This window comes from Alosa sapidissima, chromosome 11 (genome assembly GCF_018492685.1).
Source record: "Alosa sapidissima isolate fAloSap1 chromosome 11, fAloSap1.pri, whole genome shotgun sequence".
Classification (NCBI taxonomy): domain Eukaryota; kingdom Metazoa; phylum Chordata; class Actinopteri; order Clupeiformes; family Clupeidae; genus Alosa; species Alosa sapidissima.
This window is the reverse complement of record NC_055967.1, coordinates 27,917,944-27,935,076: the sequence shown is the minus strand read 5'-3', so window position 1 is coordinate 27,935,076 and position 17,133 is coordinate 27,917,944. Positions and strand designations below refer to the sequence as shown.

The window sequence follows — 17,133 nt, the reverse complement described above, 5'->3', positions numbered from 1 at the left end:
CTGCTCCACACTGCCCCCTATAGGGTTAGCTGGCTCTTAGCTTTATTAGCACTGGATGCAACACTTTCTCGTTAGTCCACTGCTCTGCAGAAGCTTTAGCACATTCCTTAATCAACACACTGCTCTGAGCTAATATTAGCATTAGTTCACTTAGCTCCCCCCACACACTGCATTACTCTGAGCTTACATTGTTATAGGTTATCAGCACACTTCAAAACCGATGCAAGGCTATCAGCTAGCATTAGCACGCACGCTCAACAAATATTAGCATTAGCACATTACTTGATAATGAATCTCTCTGAGCTTCGAATTTGTATTTACACACTCCCTCTGTAGCTAATTGCCAGTGCTAGGCATTGTCATGCTTCTAGCCACAAATACAGGGTTACACATTTGTCTTAAATAAACCATACACAATGCAACTATGTACAAGTCATCTCTTTTCAGATATACCACTGTAATAGGCCTATGTACATAGCAGCGCAGAGTGAGATGTCTCATTTATAGGAGACTGCAGGTAGGCTAATTATGGGTAGCAGTGGCGTGACAGGCCTTATATACAGACTAGCCTGGGTGCTAATATAGTTGAGGAAGTGTAGGACCTCTGCTCAGAGTAGTGAGGTGCTTTCATTTTCGGGAAAGGTGAGAAGAGGAGAGCAGCTGAAGTGAGAAGAGGAGAGGTCATCTTTGTGGAGGGTCTCAGATATGCATCAGGTCAGGGTACGATCTGACATCAGATCCGCATCCGGATTGGACAGGCGATAATTATGGTATGGGCGTGGGTGTCATCACAGTACATGACAGCAGTTGTACTGCGCGAAGGGTAGCAGCTTCTCTTTGGGGGCGGGGTTGATGTTGAGCGACAAGGCCTTCTCGCACAGCGGGAACTGCAGCAGCCGCTCACGCAACCTCACGCCACGCCCCTTGGCCCACAGCTCAGGTCCCACCTCCTTGCCGCTGCTCCGCCGGGAATCACTGGGCTTCGGATTGGCCAAGCGCCGGTCGGTGTGCAGCTCGTCGTCCTCCACCCTCTCGGCCTCGGGGCTGACGGACGTGCGGCCCGACTCCACGGCATCCGGGCCCTCCTCCACACAGTGGTTCTTGTGTGCGGGGCGTGGTGAGGGGAGTGGCTTGTACGGAAGGGGCGTGTTATTGTTCTTCTCCGGCAGTTCTGGAGCTCCGCTGCCGGACTCCGCCTCATGCTTAAGCTCCACCTCTCTCTGCGGCTGCACCTGGGCACCTGTGCCAGACTCAGGTGAGAGCGAATCATCATCTTGGTGCGTGTGTGCTCTGTCTGCGTCAGGTGTGTCGTTTGCTTTGGTTTCGTGTGTGTGATTGGGCTTCACTATATTCTCTCCTCTCTCCTCCACGGTTGGGTCACTGGGTTTCTCGTGGGTGGAGGGTGTCGGAGAGTGAGAGACCATTGCTGCCTGGGTGTGTGGCAGCTCTTGTGCGTGTTGTGTGTGTGTAAGATACATGGCGCTGTCATTTTCATCTTCCTCTTCTTCCTCTTCCTCACAGATCTGCTGTAGGGCATGCACATTCTTTATTGGCTGAGGCTCGTCGGGAGAGGTGGGACAAATGTTGTGTTCTGCCGGTGGTCCTGCACCATATTGGCTGAGCTTAGTGTCACTGATGTGACATTGTTGCAGTGACGGGACCCTCGGGTTCGAGAGGTCACCGGATTCGGATACGCCATGCCGATTACAGGAGGTGAGCAAGGTCGCAGGGTCATCTGGCATGATAACAGTCAAAGGCTCGGATATGCTACTGTAAAACACACACAACAAAAACACATAGATAGATTACACATGTGATAAGCACAGATAACATACAATTTATGTATACACTGTGTTCTATATGCTTGTTGGTGTATGTGTGTGAGTGTCAGTGTAGTACTCGAGTCCAGGACTCAGACTCGAGACCGAGTCATGAGCTAAATTTAGAGACTCGTGACTTGACTTGGACTTGAGCACTGAATGACTTGAACTTGGACTCATACTTGGACTTGTACATTCCGACCATGCAGACACGGAAATTGAGACAAGGACTCAACTTTTTTTGTCAGTAGAATATTATTTGGTATAGGATTCTAATATCTAAATTATTTTTATTATTAATATTAGTGCAATGGAGTGTTACTGCTTCATGTCATACACATGGTCATACATCACACATCACGCCATGTTCCTACAATAACAGAGGTTAACTTGTGGCGCCAAATGCCTGGAGACATGAATGCCACGAAGGTTGTCAGTTTTGCATTTAATAGTGACTTGGACTTGACTCGGATGAGTAGTGGACTCGACTCGGACTTGACTTGGATTTTTTTTTAATGACTTGGACTTGACTCGGACTTGAACACTGGAGACTCGAACCTGGACTCGGACTCGAGGCATAGTGACTTAACTACAACACTGGTGAGTGTGAGTGGATGTTTTGTATGTGTGTTATAATCTGTTAAGGCCTATTCACACCAAGAATGATAACGATAACGATAACTATAACCATAACGATAAAAGCGTTCACACTGAACAACGATAAACAAAGTCTCTCCTTGTGTTAATGAATGTGACAGTTACAATTCGATGGGTTCTGATTGGCTGTTAGCTTTTTATCGTTCTGAAAATCGCTCTGAAAGTGATCCACAACAATATCGTTCTTCATGTCGTTATAGTTTATATGTGAACGTCATCATTCATATCAACGATATTTATTTATAGTTATCGTTATCGTTATCATTCTTGGTGTGAATGGGCCTTTAGAATGTGAATAGCCTGCTGTGTATGAGTAAGAGTATGAGAATATGAGAGTATGTGTTTGATGGGGTTTGTACTTAGTATCTGTGTGTGTTTGTGAGTAGTACCGTGTCTGTGTCTCTGTGTCCTGCTGTCTTTCCCTCAGAATGCGCTCGGCCAGGAGGTAGTAGGTAGCTGTGATGTGGTCGTACCTGTCCGCATCCAATGCCCTGAAAGAGAGAGAGAAAGAGAGGGGGGGGGGGGCAGAAAGAGAAAGAGAGAGATGCTTATTTATTGATGTTTGTTGTAGGTTTTATTTATTTTATTTTTGTGGAAAAATGACAAATCATGGTATTACTATATATATATATATGAGGTACGTTGTAGATCTCAACAGAGTGTATCTGTGAAAAATCTGATTATGTCTGTGTATACATTATGCATGAGTGTATGTATGTGTGTGTATGTGTGCTTGTATATATGTGTGTGTATTTGTGTTCGTGTGAAAGTGTGTGTGCATGTGTATACATGTGTGTGTATTTGTGTTCGTGTGAAAGTGTGTGTGCATGTGTATACATGTGTGTTTGTGGTAGTGTATATGTGTACTGTAGTGTATTTGTGCCTGTGAAAGTGTGTATGTGTACATCTCTATGTGTATGTATGTGTGTTTGTGGTAGTGTATATGTGATGTGTATTTGTGTCTGTGAAAGCATATATGTGCTTATATATGGGCTCACTCTGTGATGTGTGCAGCGCTGGCGACGTGTCTCATGCTCTGCAGGATCGCATCATGCTCTGAGGCCGTGAGGCTGTGTGGGGTCACCGGGGCTATCGCCGGGTTCGTTGCCATGACGCTTTGAGGAGGCAGAACAACACCTTGTAGCCACCGGTGCCCCTCAATCTCCTCAAGGGTCGCCCGGCAACAAGCATCCCTCTGTAGCATGAGAGAGATCAGACTGAGAGGGGAAAGAGAGAGATAAAGAGAGAGGGGGAGAGAAAAGGAGATAGAGAGAAAGAGATAGAGAAAGAGAGAGGGTGGTATGGGGAGAGAAAATGGTTAAACTCTGGCATAATTTGCAGTTGACTTCGCTATACTTTACAATGTGTGACATAAATAAAGCATCTTCAGAATTTAGGAACTGTGTGTGTGTGTGTGTGTGTGTGTGTGTCTGCCTGTCTGTGTGTGTGTGTGTGTGTGTGTGTGTGCCTGTATACGTTTGTAAGTGTGTCTGTATGTGTGTGTGTGTGTGTGTTTCTGCCACTCACTCTCTGCAGTCAGCGGAGATGTGTGAGGGGACAGTGTAGCTGCAATCCATGATCCTGGTGAGCGTCTCGCTGTCATTGGCCTCCTGGAATGGACTCACACCACAAACCAGCATGTAGAGAATTACACCTAAAGACCAAATATCTGTAAAACACACACACACACACACACACACACACACACACACACACACACACACACACACACACAAACACACACAAACACACAGGAAAGGTCAGAAGTTAAATCAGAAATCACAAGTTAAAACAGGCACCGTAGCAAGTACAATCACAAGAACAGCAGACAGCACGAGTGATGATACAGTGATACAAAATCTCTTTTGTTTCCCAGAGCGTCCTGTTCCACAGCTTGCAGCTCAGAACATGGCCATGATGCTGGGGGCCCAGGAGTCCTCTCCTCTCACATAAATGCCTCCATTGTTTTGCAATCCTCATATCAGTTCATCTTTCATTTCCCACGTGTGTCTATTTTGGTTATTTACCCTTAACCGTCTAAGCAGAGACGCGCATCTCTAGGCCGACTCATGCAAACTTAATTGTTACACAATTGAGGCGGTAGTAGCGTAGTGAATAAGAAGCTAGCTAGACTAGCATGCAGTAGCCAGCTGCCAACGATGCACCCTTGAACAGGGCACCGGAGTTGTTCTGGGTAGTTTGGCCCTTGTAATAATTGTCCAACGTATGTGCTATGACCGATTTACATATTGTGGTGAATACGTCTGCAAATTGCGTAATTGTCAGTCATGAGCCAGACCGAACCTGAGTGCTTACTGAAGAATGTCTACAACCTTAACCTTACATTCACTAGTTTGCCCATCGGATTGCTTAGACTGAGTGCAGAGAATGGCGAGTTTGGCTTTGTAGCTGGCCATGATCCTGGGATGCCAATAGTGGAGATCACATGCGAGTGATGTCCACTAACACCCCCTATGGATGAGGGGTAATTTAGAGCTTACACTTAATAATGAAATGGAGGAACAGGGGAGGAGGTGGGAGGCTTTGCAGCTCCAGCATGACGTACAGTAAAGGGCAGTAAGGAGGGTTTTATTCCCTACAAATGGAAGTGGGGTGAGTGATGGCTGCAGGGATGGATTACTGCACGGGCCTCCCAGGCCCAGGCCCAGGGGTCCAAGGGGTCAGGGGTCAGGGTGCCCTGAAGCCCAAGCCTTTGCATGGAATCATTGCCTCAATATCAATGAAGGCTATGAATCTGATTGAATTTAGTATTGGCAATCCCCAAAATGCACCAGAATACAGGAAATCACATCAAACAAATTAAAAAAATTCTGGGGGAGGACCCCCAACCCTCCCCTCCTACATATGCGACAATTAGTGAGGGGCCTTTAATACATCTGGGTCCAGGGGCCAAAAAGTTCATAATCCGCTCATGGATGGCTGTCATGGATGGCAATCAACCCTACTGTATGGGCTCCTCCCGAACTTTGTTTAGAAAACATCATTAACACTTACAGCAAATAAGTAAATAAACAAGTATATACCTGAAAAACAAACAAACAAAAAAAAGTGTTGTCCTAAAAAAAATGAGTGCACACAAAACATTCTTGATTATCAGATCTACACTGTAGACCCTGAGCTGCTAGAGTCACTAGTGGGTGATACTGAGTAGAAATACCCCCAAAGAATCCCGTGGACTGCTATCACCTACATTCCAACCCAGAATAGAATGATTTGCATTTGGCTCACCTACGCGAGACTGAGAATATGGGTCATCTTCTCGCTGTGCTCACCTATATTCTCAGTAAACATTTAATCTAGTGTCTTTTTTATACACGTTGTTTAAACCCGCATTTTTTCCAAATGTTCTTCAGTGAGTCTTGGAGTTGAGTTTATCACGTTCTCAGTTTACTGTAATCCCCTGTCGCTCTCGGCGTAGAATTGGGTCGGCGTGTGATTACCTCCTGGGCTTGGTGGCTTTACAGCTCTTGATTTTGTGCCCGCTTGAGTGCAAATCCACAGATTATTAAGATAACTTGTGTTCGCCTCGAATGCGTGCAGTTTTAGACTCATTTTGGGTTCAATACACTTAACATCAGCTGCAGTTTAGTGTGTTTGTGTATTTGTGTGTCTCTCTCTTGTGTGTCTCTGTGTGTGTGTGTGTGTGTGTGTGTGTGTGTGTGTGTGTGTGTGTGTGTGTGTGTATCTCTGTGTGTGTGTGTGTGTGTGTGTGTGTGTGTGTGTATGTGTGTGTGTGTATCTCTGTGTGTGTGTGTTTGTGTATTTGTGTGTGTGTGTGTGTGTGTGTGTGTGTGTTGTGCAGTCCTACTCTTTTACAACAGCAGCTGGTGGAATTAAATCCATTATCCATTGATAGACCAGGCCTATCACATAACACAAATCAACTGCTTCTTTCACCGTCTGAACATTTTGTTTTGTACAACAACTATACAGTTGATCAGTAGACATGTCATACAATCTCAGCATTTGTATATTTTTTATATATGAAAATCCTTAGGTAAGGCCAGACTAATTGTATCAACTTTAAGAACTCTTAATGACTTATTTGATTTGTGCTGTTAGTTTGATACTTTTCAAATTATGAGACACACTTAAAATTTTGAGAATCTGATGAGAGTTTCTGTCTAAATGCATTGAGTGCTGTGAGTACGAAGACTTTACATAATGTCAACACACTCTCCCCTTTTCCCATTGTTTCTCTCTCCCACCAAAACAACACACAAAACAACACACACACACACACACACACACACACACACACACACACACACACACACACACACACTCACACACAGGCAAAACCTATTGCTATCTTCACCTTTGGCTCCAGACATAGGCAGTTCACATGAGCAAGACAAAGAACAAGCTCGAAGCTCTGTGTGTATGTGTGTGCGTGTGTGTGAGGGAGAACAAGGCAGCCAGAGCACAGAGGATGTGCTGTTCTCTCAGAGAACAGGCCTGAAGTCTTACTCCCTCAACTGCAGTGTGCATAGGACACTGTGTGTCGTGGTGTGTGTCTGTATGTGTGTATGTGTGTGTGTGTGTGTGTGTCTGTATGTGTGTGTGTGTATGGAGTAGAGGGAGAATAACACCATACTGATAACTTTCTGAGCAGTGGTAACTCATTAATCATTGCTCTGGTACATACACACACTTGCTCTAACCTACACACAGAAACATACACACACACACACACACACTTGCAGTGTAAAGGTACACATATTCGTACCGAACTGTTTAGGTACAGGATGTTAGGTTCAATACAGATGTGTACTGAATGTACGGACTGTAGCGTTAAACAGTAATAAACAGTAGTAGCGTTAAACAGTAATAAACAGTAGGCTTTTGTGTGCGCCTGTACGGACCATGATGATGAAGTTCCCAGACAAACATATGAAGTGGTGGACCATATGTCAGTTTAGTTCATTAGCACCAAAAGACATTTGACACCTTTTCTAAATGAATTAATTAAATACTATTCCTGTCTGCTATTCCTGTGTTGAGCATCAGCAATATTGTCAGTAAATGATTTGCAAGCATTACTTACAGACTTATTGTTATGTTATTGTTATTTGTCCACACACACACACACACACACACACACACACACACACACACACACACACACACACACACACACACACACTCACCCACAGCAGGTGCATGGTACTCCTCTCCCAGCAGCACTTCGGGGGCGGAGTAGGCCAGCGATCCGCAGCTGGTGGTGAGTTTGGTCCCCGGGTGGAAGCGCTTGCTGAAGCCAAAGTCCGTAAGCTTGAGTGCCCCCTGCTTGGGGAAGAGCAGCAGGTTCTCGGGCTTGAGGTCGCGGTGAACCACGTGCATGCGGTGGCAGTAGGCGATGGCGCGTACCACCTGGGCAAACAGCGGCCGGGCGCCAGCCTCGCCCAAGCCGGCCTCGTGCCGCAGGATGAGGTCGTAGAGGTCGCCACCCTCGGCCAGCTCCAGTACCAGGTAGAGCTTGGTGGGCGTGTCGATGACCTCGTAGAGGCGCACCACGCCCGGATGGCGGAGCAGCTTCATGCAGCTCACTTCCTGGAGCAGGCGACCGGCCCCCTCGGGCTCGGCGCCCTCCACGCGCTGCTTGTCGATCTCCTTGAGCGCCACCCGCTGGCCGGTGGGGATGTGGCGGGCCAGGTGTACCACGGCGAAGTGCCCGCGGCCCAAGGTGCGGCCAAGGAGCTCGTAGATTCCCCCGATGCCAGTGCCGCCGCCTTCTCGAGTGCCAGGGGCAGACATGATGGACTCTGTGTGTGGGGGGGCTTGGATAGGTCTAGTGTGATGTCATAGCCTGTAACACAAAATAGGATAAGTTATAACACTGCCAGTGTGTGAGTTTGTATGTGTGTGTGTTTGCTTGTGTGTATCCTCAGTGTTCTTAAAACACCCATGATCCTATGTATGCATTCAAGAGGGTTTCAGTAACAGCACAGTTCAGTATTTATTTAAATGTAAATGTCTTTCAATTTCACTGTAAATGTGCAAAGAAAATGTTTTGTACAATTATGAACTCTCATACCATAATCATGTGAAAGAGATGTTTACCAGGGCAATTTAAATCTGTTCCTAATGTGATGAGGATAATTGCTGAGGTAAATTTTTCTAATTTTAGAAATCTAGAATTAGATATTTCAATTTCAACAAAGTGCTGGAACAGCAGGAGTAACAGCCATTGTGTCCAGTAACAGCGCCAGAGCAGGATAATTCAATGTCTGTGCATCCTAAGCCATGTAAAAGTAAACTTATACAGAACAAGTCATACATTATACAGAATATCCACATTGAGTACAGAATTGTCAATATTTGGAAAGAAATACAATTTGAAGAATATTCTAGTTAGCCTGCTGAGACTGCACTAACGTTAGGGTGCATCATCCGCCTCACTTTTTGAAAAAAATGTGAAAATCAATCTGTCCCTAGAATAATTTTGTTCCAGTAACCAAATAAAACTTCCATGAGAAATTTTATTGAATTCTATTGATGTTTAAGTGGCCCACCGAGCCTCTGAAGTTTCCAACTAAAGACGTCCATAAAGCTAGGCTGAAAATATATTTTTTTCTTAAATAACGGCAAAAATACTAGCCCTATAATGTCAATGGAAGTTGAATATAAATATGGACTTTTCGCATCATTTGATGTGAGTTGTGTGTCTCTATCTTTATTACTTCCTGAGATATGACAGTAGTGTACATTTTCGGGGAAGGTGCAATAAAAATTGCCTTTGCCAGAAAGTAAACTATCAATAAAAGCTTTTTTTGGTTTTGCCAGTACCAAATTTGAAGGCTGGAGAACAATATATTATGTGGTCAGCTAATGCCTTATCAAATGAACCAAATGAGGCCTGGTGGTCATTTTTCATGGAGGACTCCAGAAATAACAAGTCCTCCTTGTTCTTCACCAAGCTTTCAGCGTTCTGTGGCCACAGAGCAAAAGTCTTGGTGAAGAACATCGATTGGGATAAATGCAGAGACCAATTTCTCTCACGGGATCAATTGAGTACATATACTTATACTTAAAAGTTTAATGATTTTTTCACAGGCTTTCCTTTCTGATATCAAATGAATGTTGGCTTTTTTATAAAAGCTGGACACCTGGGACTGTACGATATTTGCTGATTCCCACTTTGTTCTGTTTTCTGATGAACCATCTGAAAGATGACATGAAGCAAAAGATCCACATGAAGCAACTGAGAACTTGGCGACAGTTTGGAAGACGGGATCCAGTGATAATCGAGTCATCCTGAACAAGGCCACTGTCCAAACTAAATATCCAAGACGATTGTCTTGTAGACAGAGTACATTTTGAAGACTGTGGATTGGCATTACTAATACACTCTCCACTAGAAGCCATGTTGCAAGAAAGTTCACGTAATCCTGTGTGATACAACTACTACTCTACACTAAACAAAATAGTCCAACGCATGTAGCCTATATCTGATTTGGAATTATGAGATTTTTATAACACCATAGCAACAGACAAGTGTTACAATACACATTAAGGTGTTTTTCATCAAATAACATTCAAAATAGAAAAAAAACAACAACAAAAAAAAAACGTTTTTCTGAGAAAAATCACCAAAATATGTATGACAACATAAAGAAACCCAATGTTTATCCAATGAGCTGTGTGCTTTATGACCTTAAAATACAGTTATTATTCAAATAACTACTGGCTAACAAATTGATAATAGTGAAAAAATGTGAAATATACCCCCATAGTCCCCCATATTGCGAGGTGATTTCCTGAATTTGGCAACAATTTCGACCATTCATAAAGGTACTAACTAACGTATTATGTAAACAGAATGGATGGAAAATGAAAACCGGACTGAAGTATTCACAAATAAGGTGGATACACAATGTGTACAATATCTACGCTCTGTTCTGCTGTGTGTTTTCCAAATACTAAGGAGGAACCTTACCACATCTCTGAGGGACCTGCCTCGGAAGGGCCAGTTCAACCAAAGAAGCATCCTCGACTTTGAGAAACACCTTATGTATGTAGGTGCTAGAGCCAAAGGATTCTACTGAAAAGATTCTGTAGTGCTCTATAATGCTTGGTGGAACCTGCCTTGGCAGTGTTAGATTTCATTTATACGCCTCAGCTAAAACTGCTCTTACACAGTCGTTTCAACACCTTTGGCGACCCACCTCACAAATGTCAGATCCTTTCATAACCGGCAGCTGAACAAACACAACAAAAACTTGTTTGAGATATCTGTGGGAATGAGAGGTCACTTCGGGCTTGTTATGGCTGCTGTCTCATTAGTAAAGAAGCCTGTCATTACCCCCAGACAAACGCTATATTCATAAGAACCACGCTGGAAGGCCTTTGTTATTTCACTGGCAGCATCCAGCTAATTTGGGAAGAGGATGTAATCCTCTACTTTTGGCACTTGGACTTCAAGGACGACACTGGCACACGTGATAATGCCATCCATGGAGTGACTGTGTACAGTGTATGTGTGTGTCTGTGTCTGTGTACAGTGTATAGAGGGATTAAGGTGATTCTAACTTCTATTTTTACCCATCTACTTCAATTTCTTCAAAGCAAACCTTGATTTGATTATTTCTGTATATCATTTCAGTGTAGATTAGCAAAGAATGTAGAAATATAATTTTATGTATTAAGCATGTAAAGCATTTATGTATTAAGCATTTAAGCATTAATGTATTTCTGTTTTGTTAGTGTTTTCTGTGATCAGTTCACATATTTGGTACCTTTGGTTTGAAAAAGCCGAAAACGTTGAAAAACGTAACTCAATTATAATTATTATTATGACCGCCGCGCAGCGAAGCGGCGTTTGGGTTTAGTCAGATTTCTTTTTTTTTTCTTTTTTTCTTTTTCGCATGTCCAAATTTCCGTCAAGGATTCCCGGGACACTGAAAGACCAGGGTAGACGAAACTTGGTGGGCATGTAACCCCATATGGATAGCATGGAACCATCGTTTTTCGTTTTGATCTGTAGCCCCCCCGCTGGACTGCACCCCCCGAAAGGAGGGTAGGGCAGACACAGTTTTCTGTGAATATCTCGAGAACCGTAAGGTTTAGGAGGACCATTTTTTTTGTATGTTGATCTCAAGGGGCCATGTCAACCCATTCCATAACCACTTATTTCATGTATAGCGCCACCTAGTTAAACACAAAAAAGTAAAAATGAGGTGTTGTAATCGCAGGTATCTGTGACCTAACATAGTCAAAACTGCACGAAATTGGAAGTGTAGGATCATTATGACACCCTCTGAATGCACACCAAGTTTCGTCGAATTCCGTTCATGGGGGGCCACACAATAAATAAATTTATGTTACTATACACCAACTGGCCTGTAGGTGGCCGGAGACAGTTTTCTGTGAATATCTCGAGAACCGTAGGGCCTAGGAGGTCCACCTTTTTTTTGTATGTTGGTCTTAAGGGGGCATGTCAACCCATCCCATTACCACTTATTTCATGTATAGCGCCACCTAGTTAAAAATTAAAAAGCAAAAAATTAGGTGTTTTCACCACAATATCTCTGGCTGACATGGTCAAAACTGCACGAAATTGAAAGTGTAGGATCATTATGACACCCTCCGAATGCATGCCAAGTTTTGTGAACTTTCGTTCATGGGGGGCCTTACAATAAAATAATTTATGTGTACATTTAGTGACCGTACACCAACAAGGATTCCCGGGACACTGAAAGACCGGGGTACACGAAACTTGGTGGGCATGTAACCCCACATGGATAGCATGGAACCATTGGTTTTCGTTTTGATCTGTAGCCCCCCCCGCTGTACTGGACCCCCCGAAAGGAGGGTAGGGCAGACACAGTTTTCTGTAAATATCTTGAGAACCGTAGAGGGCCTAGGATGACCAATTTTTTCTGTATGTTTGCCTCCAGGGGTCATGTTAACCCATTCCATGTGCACACATGTGCAAAAAACTATTTTAGTTAGCCTATTAGCTGGTTTGATGCTCATTGAGCTTAATGCAAATCAAACCAGCTAATAGGCTAACTGAAATAACACCCATGCCAATCTCTAGGTATGGTGAAGGGTATGTGATGATGTGGGGCTATTTTAATTCCAAAGGCCAAGGTAACTTTATCAGGATGCACAGTATTCTGGATCCATGAAATAACTGGCCTTTAAAAATAAAAATCTGCCTGTCTCTATGGGAATTTAACATAGGGGTGGGAATACTTATGACCCCTGTATTTTAAGGAAGAACATTTATTTATTTATGATACATTATTCATTCACTAAGACAATTGGTGTCCTTAAAGGTTAGATATTTCCAAATTTTTCACTTAAGGCATTAAGATCAATTTCCAAAAGATGATTTTATATTCCTCTTTTCAGTCAACTTTAGCATGGGTGCCAATACTTTTGGCCATCACTGTACGCATGCATGCACATGCACAAACACACATACGCAGGCAAACACACAAGCACGCACATACAAACACACACACACCCACACACAAAAACATAAACTTGTACACGCACACATGCACACAATTCAAGAATTTCTCAGAATTATGAACAGGCAAGATGGGGGTGGGGTTGTATAAAATGAATTTTACATGTGAAATCTATGAACTAATCATGTTTTGGTACTTGTTGTCTAGCAGATACCAGTGAGAATTGAGTGTGGATAATGCAATTTAGTGAGACAGTTAGAATCATATAGGCCTTTCAGCGTGATTTATTTTTGTGGAAAAAATGTGCTGGACTTGGCAGCGGTCATATTTTGTACCGCTCTGCGGTACATCTAGTTACTACTAGTAGTAGTAGTAGACGTAGTATTATTGTTATTATTATTATTATTATTATTAATATTATTATTATCATCATTACAATGCGTAAAAAAGGGGCCCTATTGTAGGTTCTGTGAGTAGAACAGAGAAGAGCAGTGGTCCACCCAGGAGACACCAGAGGGCGTTCCACTATACAGGAAACACCACAGTACAGGCCTTCCTGGCTTCTGACCTGCAGTTCCCTAAGCTCACATTTCGTACTGGAACAAGGACACACACACACACACACACACACACACACACACACACACACACACACACACAAAACACAGACATAAAAACACACGTTTCCTACTGATAGGCCTCTCATGAGGATCACCATTATGCAACACATACACACACAGAGTACATAACACGCACGTACACACTGGTCACTGTAAAGGACTTTTAGGATGTGGGCACAGGGGTGGCGGGATGCATAGTGTTGCTGCAGGTTGACCGCAGAATAGCAGCTCTATGGTCAGCGCCTTACATAGTTAAAGAGCTCTCTACTTCTCTCTCTCACTCACTCACTCACTCACTCTTTCTTCCTCTCTCTCATCACACACACACACATACACACACACACACACACACACACACACACACACACACACACATCCCTCAGCAGCACATTCAATTATTGTAAGCCTGGCTGTGTGACATGCATCACACAAGGAGTGTGAATAGAGAATATGACTCATTCAGCGTCTTCCAGGGAGGGAGGGGTTGGAACAGGGGAAGACAATGACATGGAAAGAGGGAGAGAAGACCGGGATGGAGAGAGGGACCAAAAATAGAGAGAGTGTGAGAGAGAGAGAGAGAGGGATGTAAAGAGGGGGACACAGAGGGTGGCGAAGAGGGAGGAGATGGGCTTGTGAACAGAAATGATCTCATCTCCTTTAGCTCCATTCATGTAGTATTCATGAAGCTGAGGTCACTCAGCTGTTAGACAACTCCACGGAAACACAGAGAGAGGATAGAGAGAGAGAGAGAGAGAGAGAGAGAGAGAGAGAGAGAGAGAGAGAGATGGGGGAGGGAGGGCAAGTACAAGGAGTGTTCTTGTGGTTTAACTGCATTGACCTGGAGTATAGCATATGCCCACTAAAGTGCATGAATACTCTCTCTCTCACACACACACACACACACACACACACACACACACACACACACACATTACTGCTCCTGATACACAGGCTCAATAGCCTATAGAGCCAATCCACAACCCAAATCCCATTTACAGCAGTTCCAATGCCAACCTCTCATTTACGTGACCTTATTTGCACAGCCATGACAAGGACAGCATGTACTATCCCAAACGGCCCAGGCAGCCCACATAAACACTTCACCCAGAGAGCAACTGTCATGGGGCCTTCTCTGCTCTGTTCCTGAGTCAACTGCCACGATGTAGGCAACCTTTGCCTCATATGGAAGAAGGCATGGTCGGCCCTCACATGCAAGGCTGCTTTCTGCAAAAAAAAACTGTTCCTCTGGCTTTATCTTGTCTGGCTGTCAGTGATGCTCAACCCGTAATGTTGTTGTGTATGCTTAGTATGAACTCTATGTTCTCGGTCATGTAGAATGTCTTTGTGTTGAGTCTTGTCATAAGTGGGCCTACTGTGACACGCTTGTTTAATACTGTATAATCTCGCCCATAGGTTCTCAAAGTGCGACCTGGGGGCCAATGGCGGCCCGCGATAACATCTGATAACATCAGTAAAACTGTTAAAACTGTACAACTGTACTGTGTGCTTTGAAAAGAATGAATCTCGGTTTAGTGGTGTTTAGTGGCCGTCAGGTTTTCCTGTGGTGCTTTGGTAGCTGGAATTGGCCCTGAATAAGGCCTATGCTGATAATAAGCAAGGCCCACTGAGACTGTTTGTTCTAAATAAGCTGAAACGGACTGCACACAGGACTGTTATATCCCACATTTGTCTGTTGAGGGTAGAGATTGTGTGTGCATTGCAAGATTTTCACAAGTATTGCCAGGTTTAGCCTCAGTTATGAATTAAAATGTGTTTAATGCAATAAATATAAACTGTAGAGATGCAACCTGGTCATTAAAATGATTACAAATAGGATTTATTTTCCAGGTCCCCCCCCCCCCCTTTGGCCGCCCTCAGTTCAATGTTGGGTTCCTGAATTGGCCCTCATCAATCAAAACTTTGAGAACCCCTGATCTAGCCCTTCTAGATCTACTGTATAATCTAGCTCTAGTTCCCTCTCTGTGTCAAAGGCTGGGTAGAAGTTCTTCTTGGTGGTGCTAAATGATGTTGGAAGACATGTCTAGTGCATCTATCAGTGTTCACTCTCACAGACAGCCACATACAAATATGAAATGGTACAACAAAATAGCACACTACCCCAGGCAAACACACACACACACACACAAACACACACACAAGAGTGTTTGCTTGCTCTGCTGCACCCTACTAATGAGAGGCCTGTGGGTACCCTCTGCTCGTTACCTGCATCACCGAAGCTGTCAGTTCTCATTTGAGTGGTCTAAAGCTTTATTCGCATGCCTCCCACACTCTCAACACACACATGTAAATATAAACAAACAAATATATTCGTGTCAATAAGAGAAAAAAACGACAATTCATTGACAGCGTCGTGTTGGCAAGACCCAGATTCCAGCGTGCAGCGGCATGTTCCGTCGCTGGGAACTTTCTGCGTCACTGCCAGAAGGCACCGGACAGTGCGCACTCACGCTGTCTGATCCGCGCGCTTGATGTGTGTGTGTACAGGCCATTGCATCTCTCAGAAGGTTTGCTATGCCCCGAACCGAACGGCAAACATGGTAGCATCTAACCAAGCGTTACTACACGTTTAGCTCGTCCCTTCACTTGCAGTATCGACTTAGTATATATGATTGTATGATTTACGCATTTACGTTAAACAAGCGGTACCCGAAAATGTCGCAAGACGAGCGACTAACTTGGTGTTTACTGCTCCATTTCCTCGCACATCCAATACTAACAACAATGCTATGCGTCACAGTTAACTTACCGAAGGTAAAATAATGCGGAGTCCTTGTGTTGATCGGAGCCCGTCAGGACACTACGATTTCTGCCTTTCTTTTGTTGCCGGGATATTAGAAATGACCTCTTTCAGTGTCAGCTCTGGTCCTTGTCCTCTCCTCTGGATTGTGACACATAAAACAGAATGTTGCCGGACACGAGTGTAATGTTTTTTAATTTCCGCAGCTGTCCGGTGGGACGGGACAGAGATGCTGAGCGCGCGTGTGCTCGGAGCGCGTGTCCGCAATGTTCTCGCGTTCATCTGAGCTCTGAGCTCCTCCACTGACGTCAGTGAATTCCAGCTCACCCGCACTCCGCGCAGCTGAGGGCGGGGGGAACAGCCACATGTCTTCTCAAGTCAACACGAAGTCCGTTATGCAACTGTGGCCAGGATACGGCTATAATTAGGCAAGCGGAGGGACGCAAACAATAAGACAAGACATTCTTTACATACCAATAGGGGCGTAGCAGGCCCTATGCATAGCCAGTCCCGATTGGCCCCCATAATAAATATAATAAAATATATTCCAGACTTTTCAAGGGCCCTCCCTCCTCTTGGGGCCCTAGTAATCAGTACTGGTTTTACCCCAGTCCGACACCCCCGCATGCTGATTATAGGCCAAGTAAAGTGTGTTTGCATGTCAAAGCTTATCGAGGCAACCAAACGGCAGCTGGGAGAATAGCTTGTCTATTGTACCAAAACTGCTGAGAACATTCCATACCTTTCCGTTAGACTTAGAGGTTTGGCATATTCTGATAATTTTCCCACCAAGATAGAGGAGAAAACGTGGAACAACAAGTAACAAAGTAGCACCA

At 44.2% G+C, this 17,133-nt stretch overlaps 1 protein-coding gene across 1 annotated transcript; it reads right to left on the bottom strand.

Annotated features, from left to right (window-relative positions):
- Positions 1 to 339: 339 nt before the first annotated feature.
- snrkb (SNF related kinase b) lies at positions 340 to 16,587 on the bottom strand. Its single transcript, XM_042111409.1, has 6 exons — positions 16,307 to 16,587; positions 7,649 to 8,307; positions 4,005 to 4,146; positions 3,476 to 3,694; positions 2,867 to 2,968; positions 340 to 1,770 (listed from the first exon to the last, which is right to left on the bottom strand). The coding sequence occupies exons 2-6, from the start codon at positions 8,253 to 8,255 to the stop codon at positions 789 to 791; spliced, it is 2,052 nt and encodes a 683-aa protein (XP_041967343.1). The 5' UTR covers positions 8,256 to 8,307; positions 16,307 to 16,587; the 3' UTR covers positions 340 to 788.
- Positions 16,588 to 17,133: the final 546 nt, after the last annotated feature.

Excerpts from the sequence above, each read along its gene's own strand:
- snrkb (XM_042111409.1), bottom strand. The coding sequence starts at position 8,255 with ATGTCTGCCCCTGGCACTCGAGAAGGCGGCGGCACTGGCATCGGGGGA. Across the intron at positions 2,969-3,475 it reads AGCGCTGCACACATCACAGA|GGCATTGGATGCGGACAGGT; the intron begins GTGAGCCCATAT and ends TCTCTCTTTCAG. Across the intron at positions 1,771-2,866 it reads GACACAGAGACACAGACACG|TAGCATATCCGAGCCTTTGA; the intron begins GTACTACTCACA and ends TGTGTTTTACAG.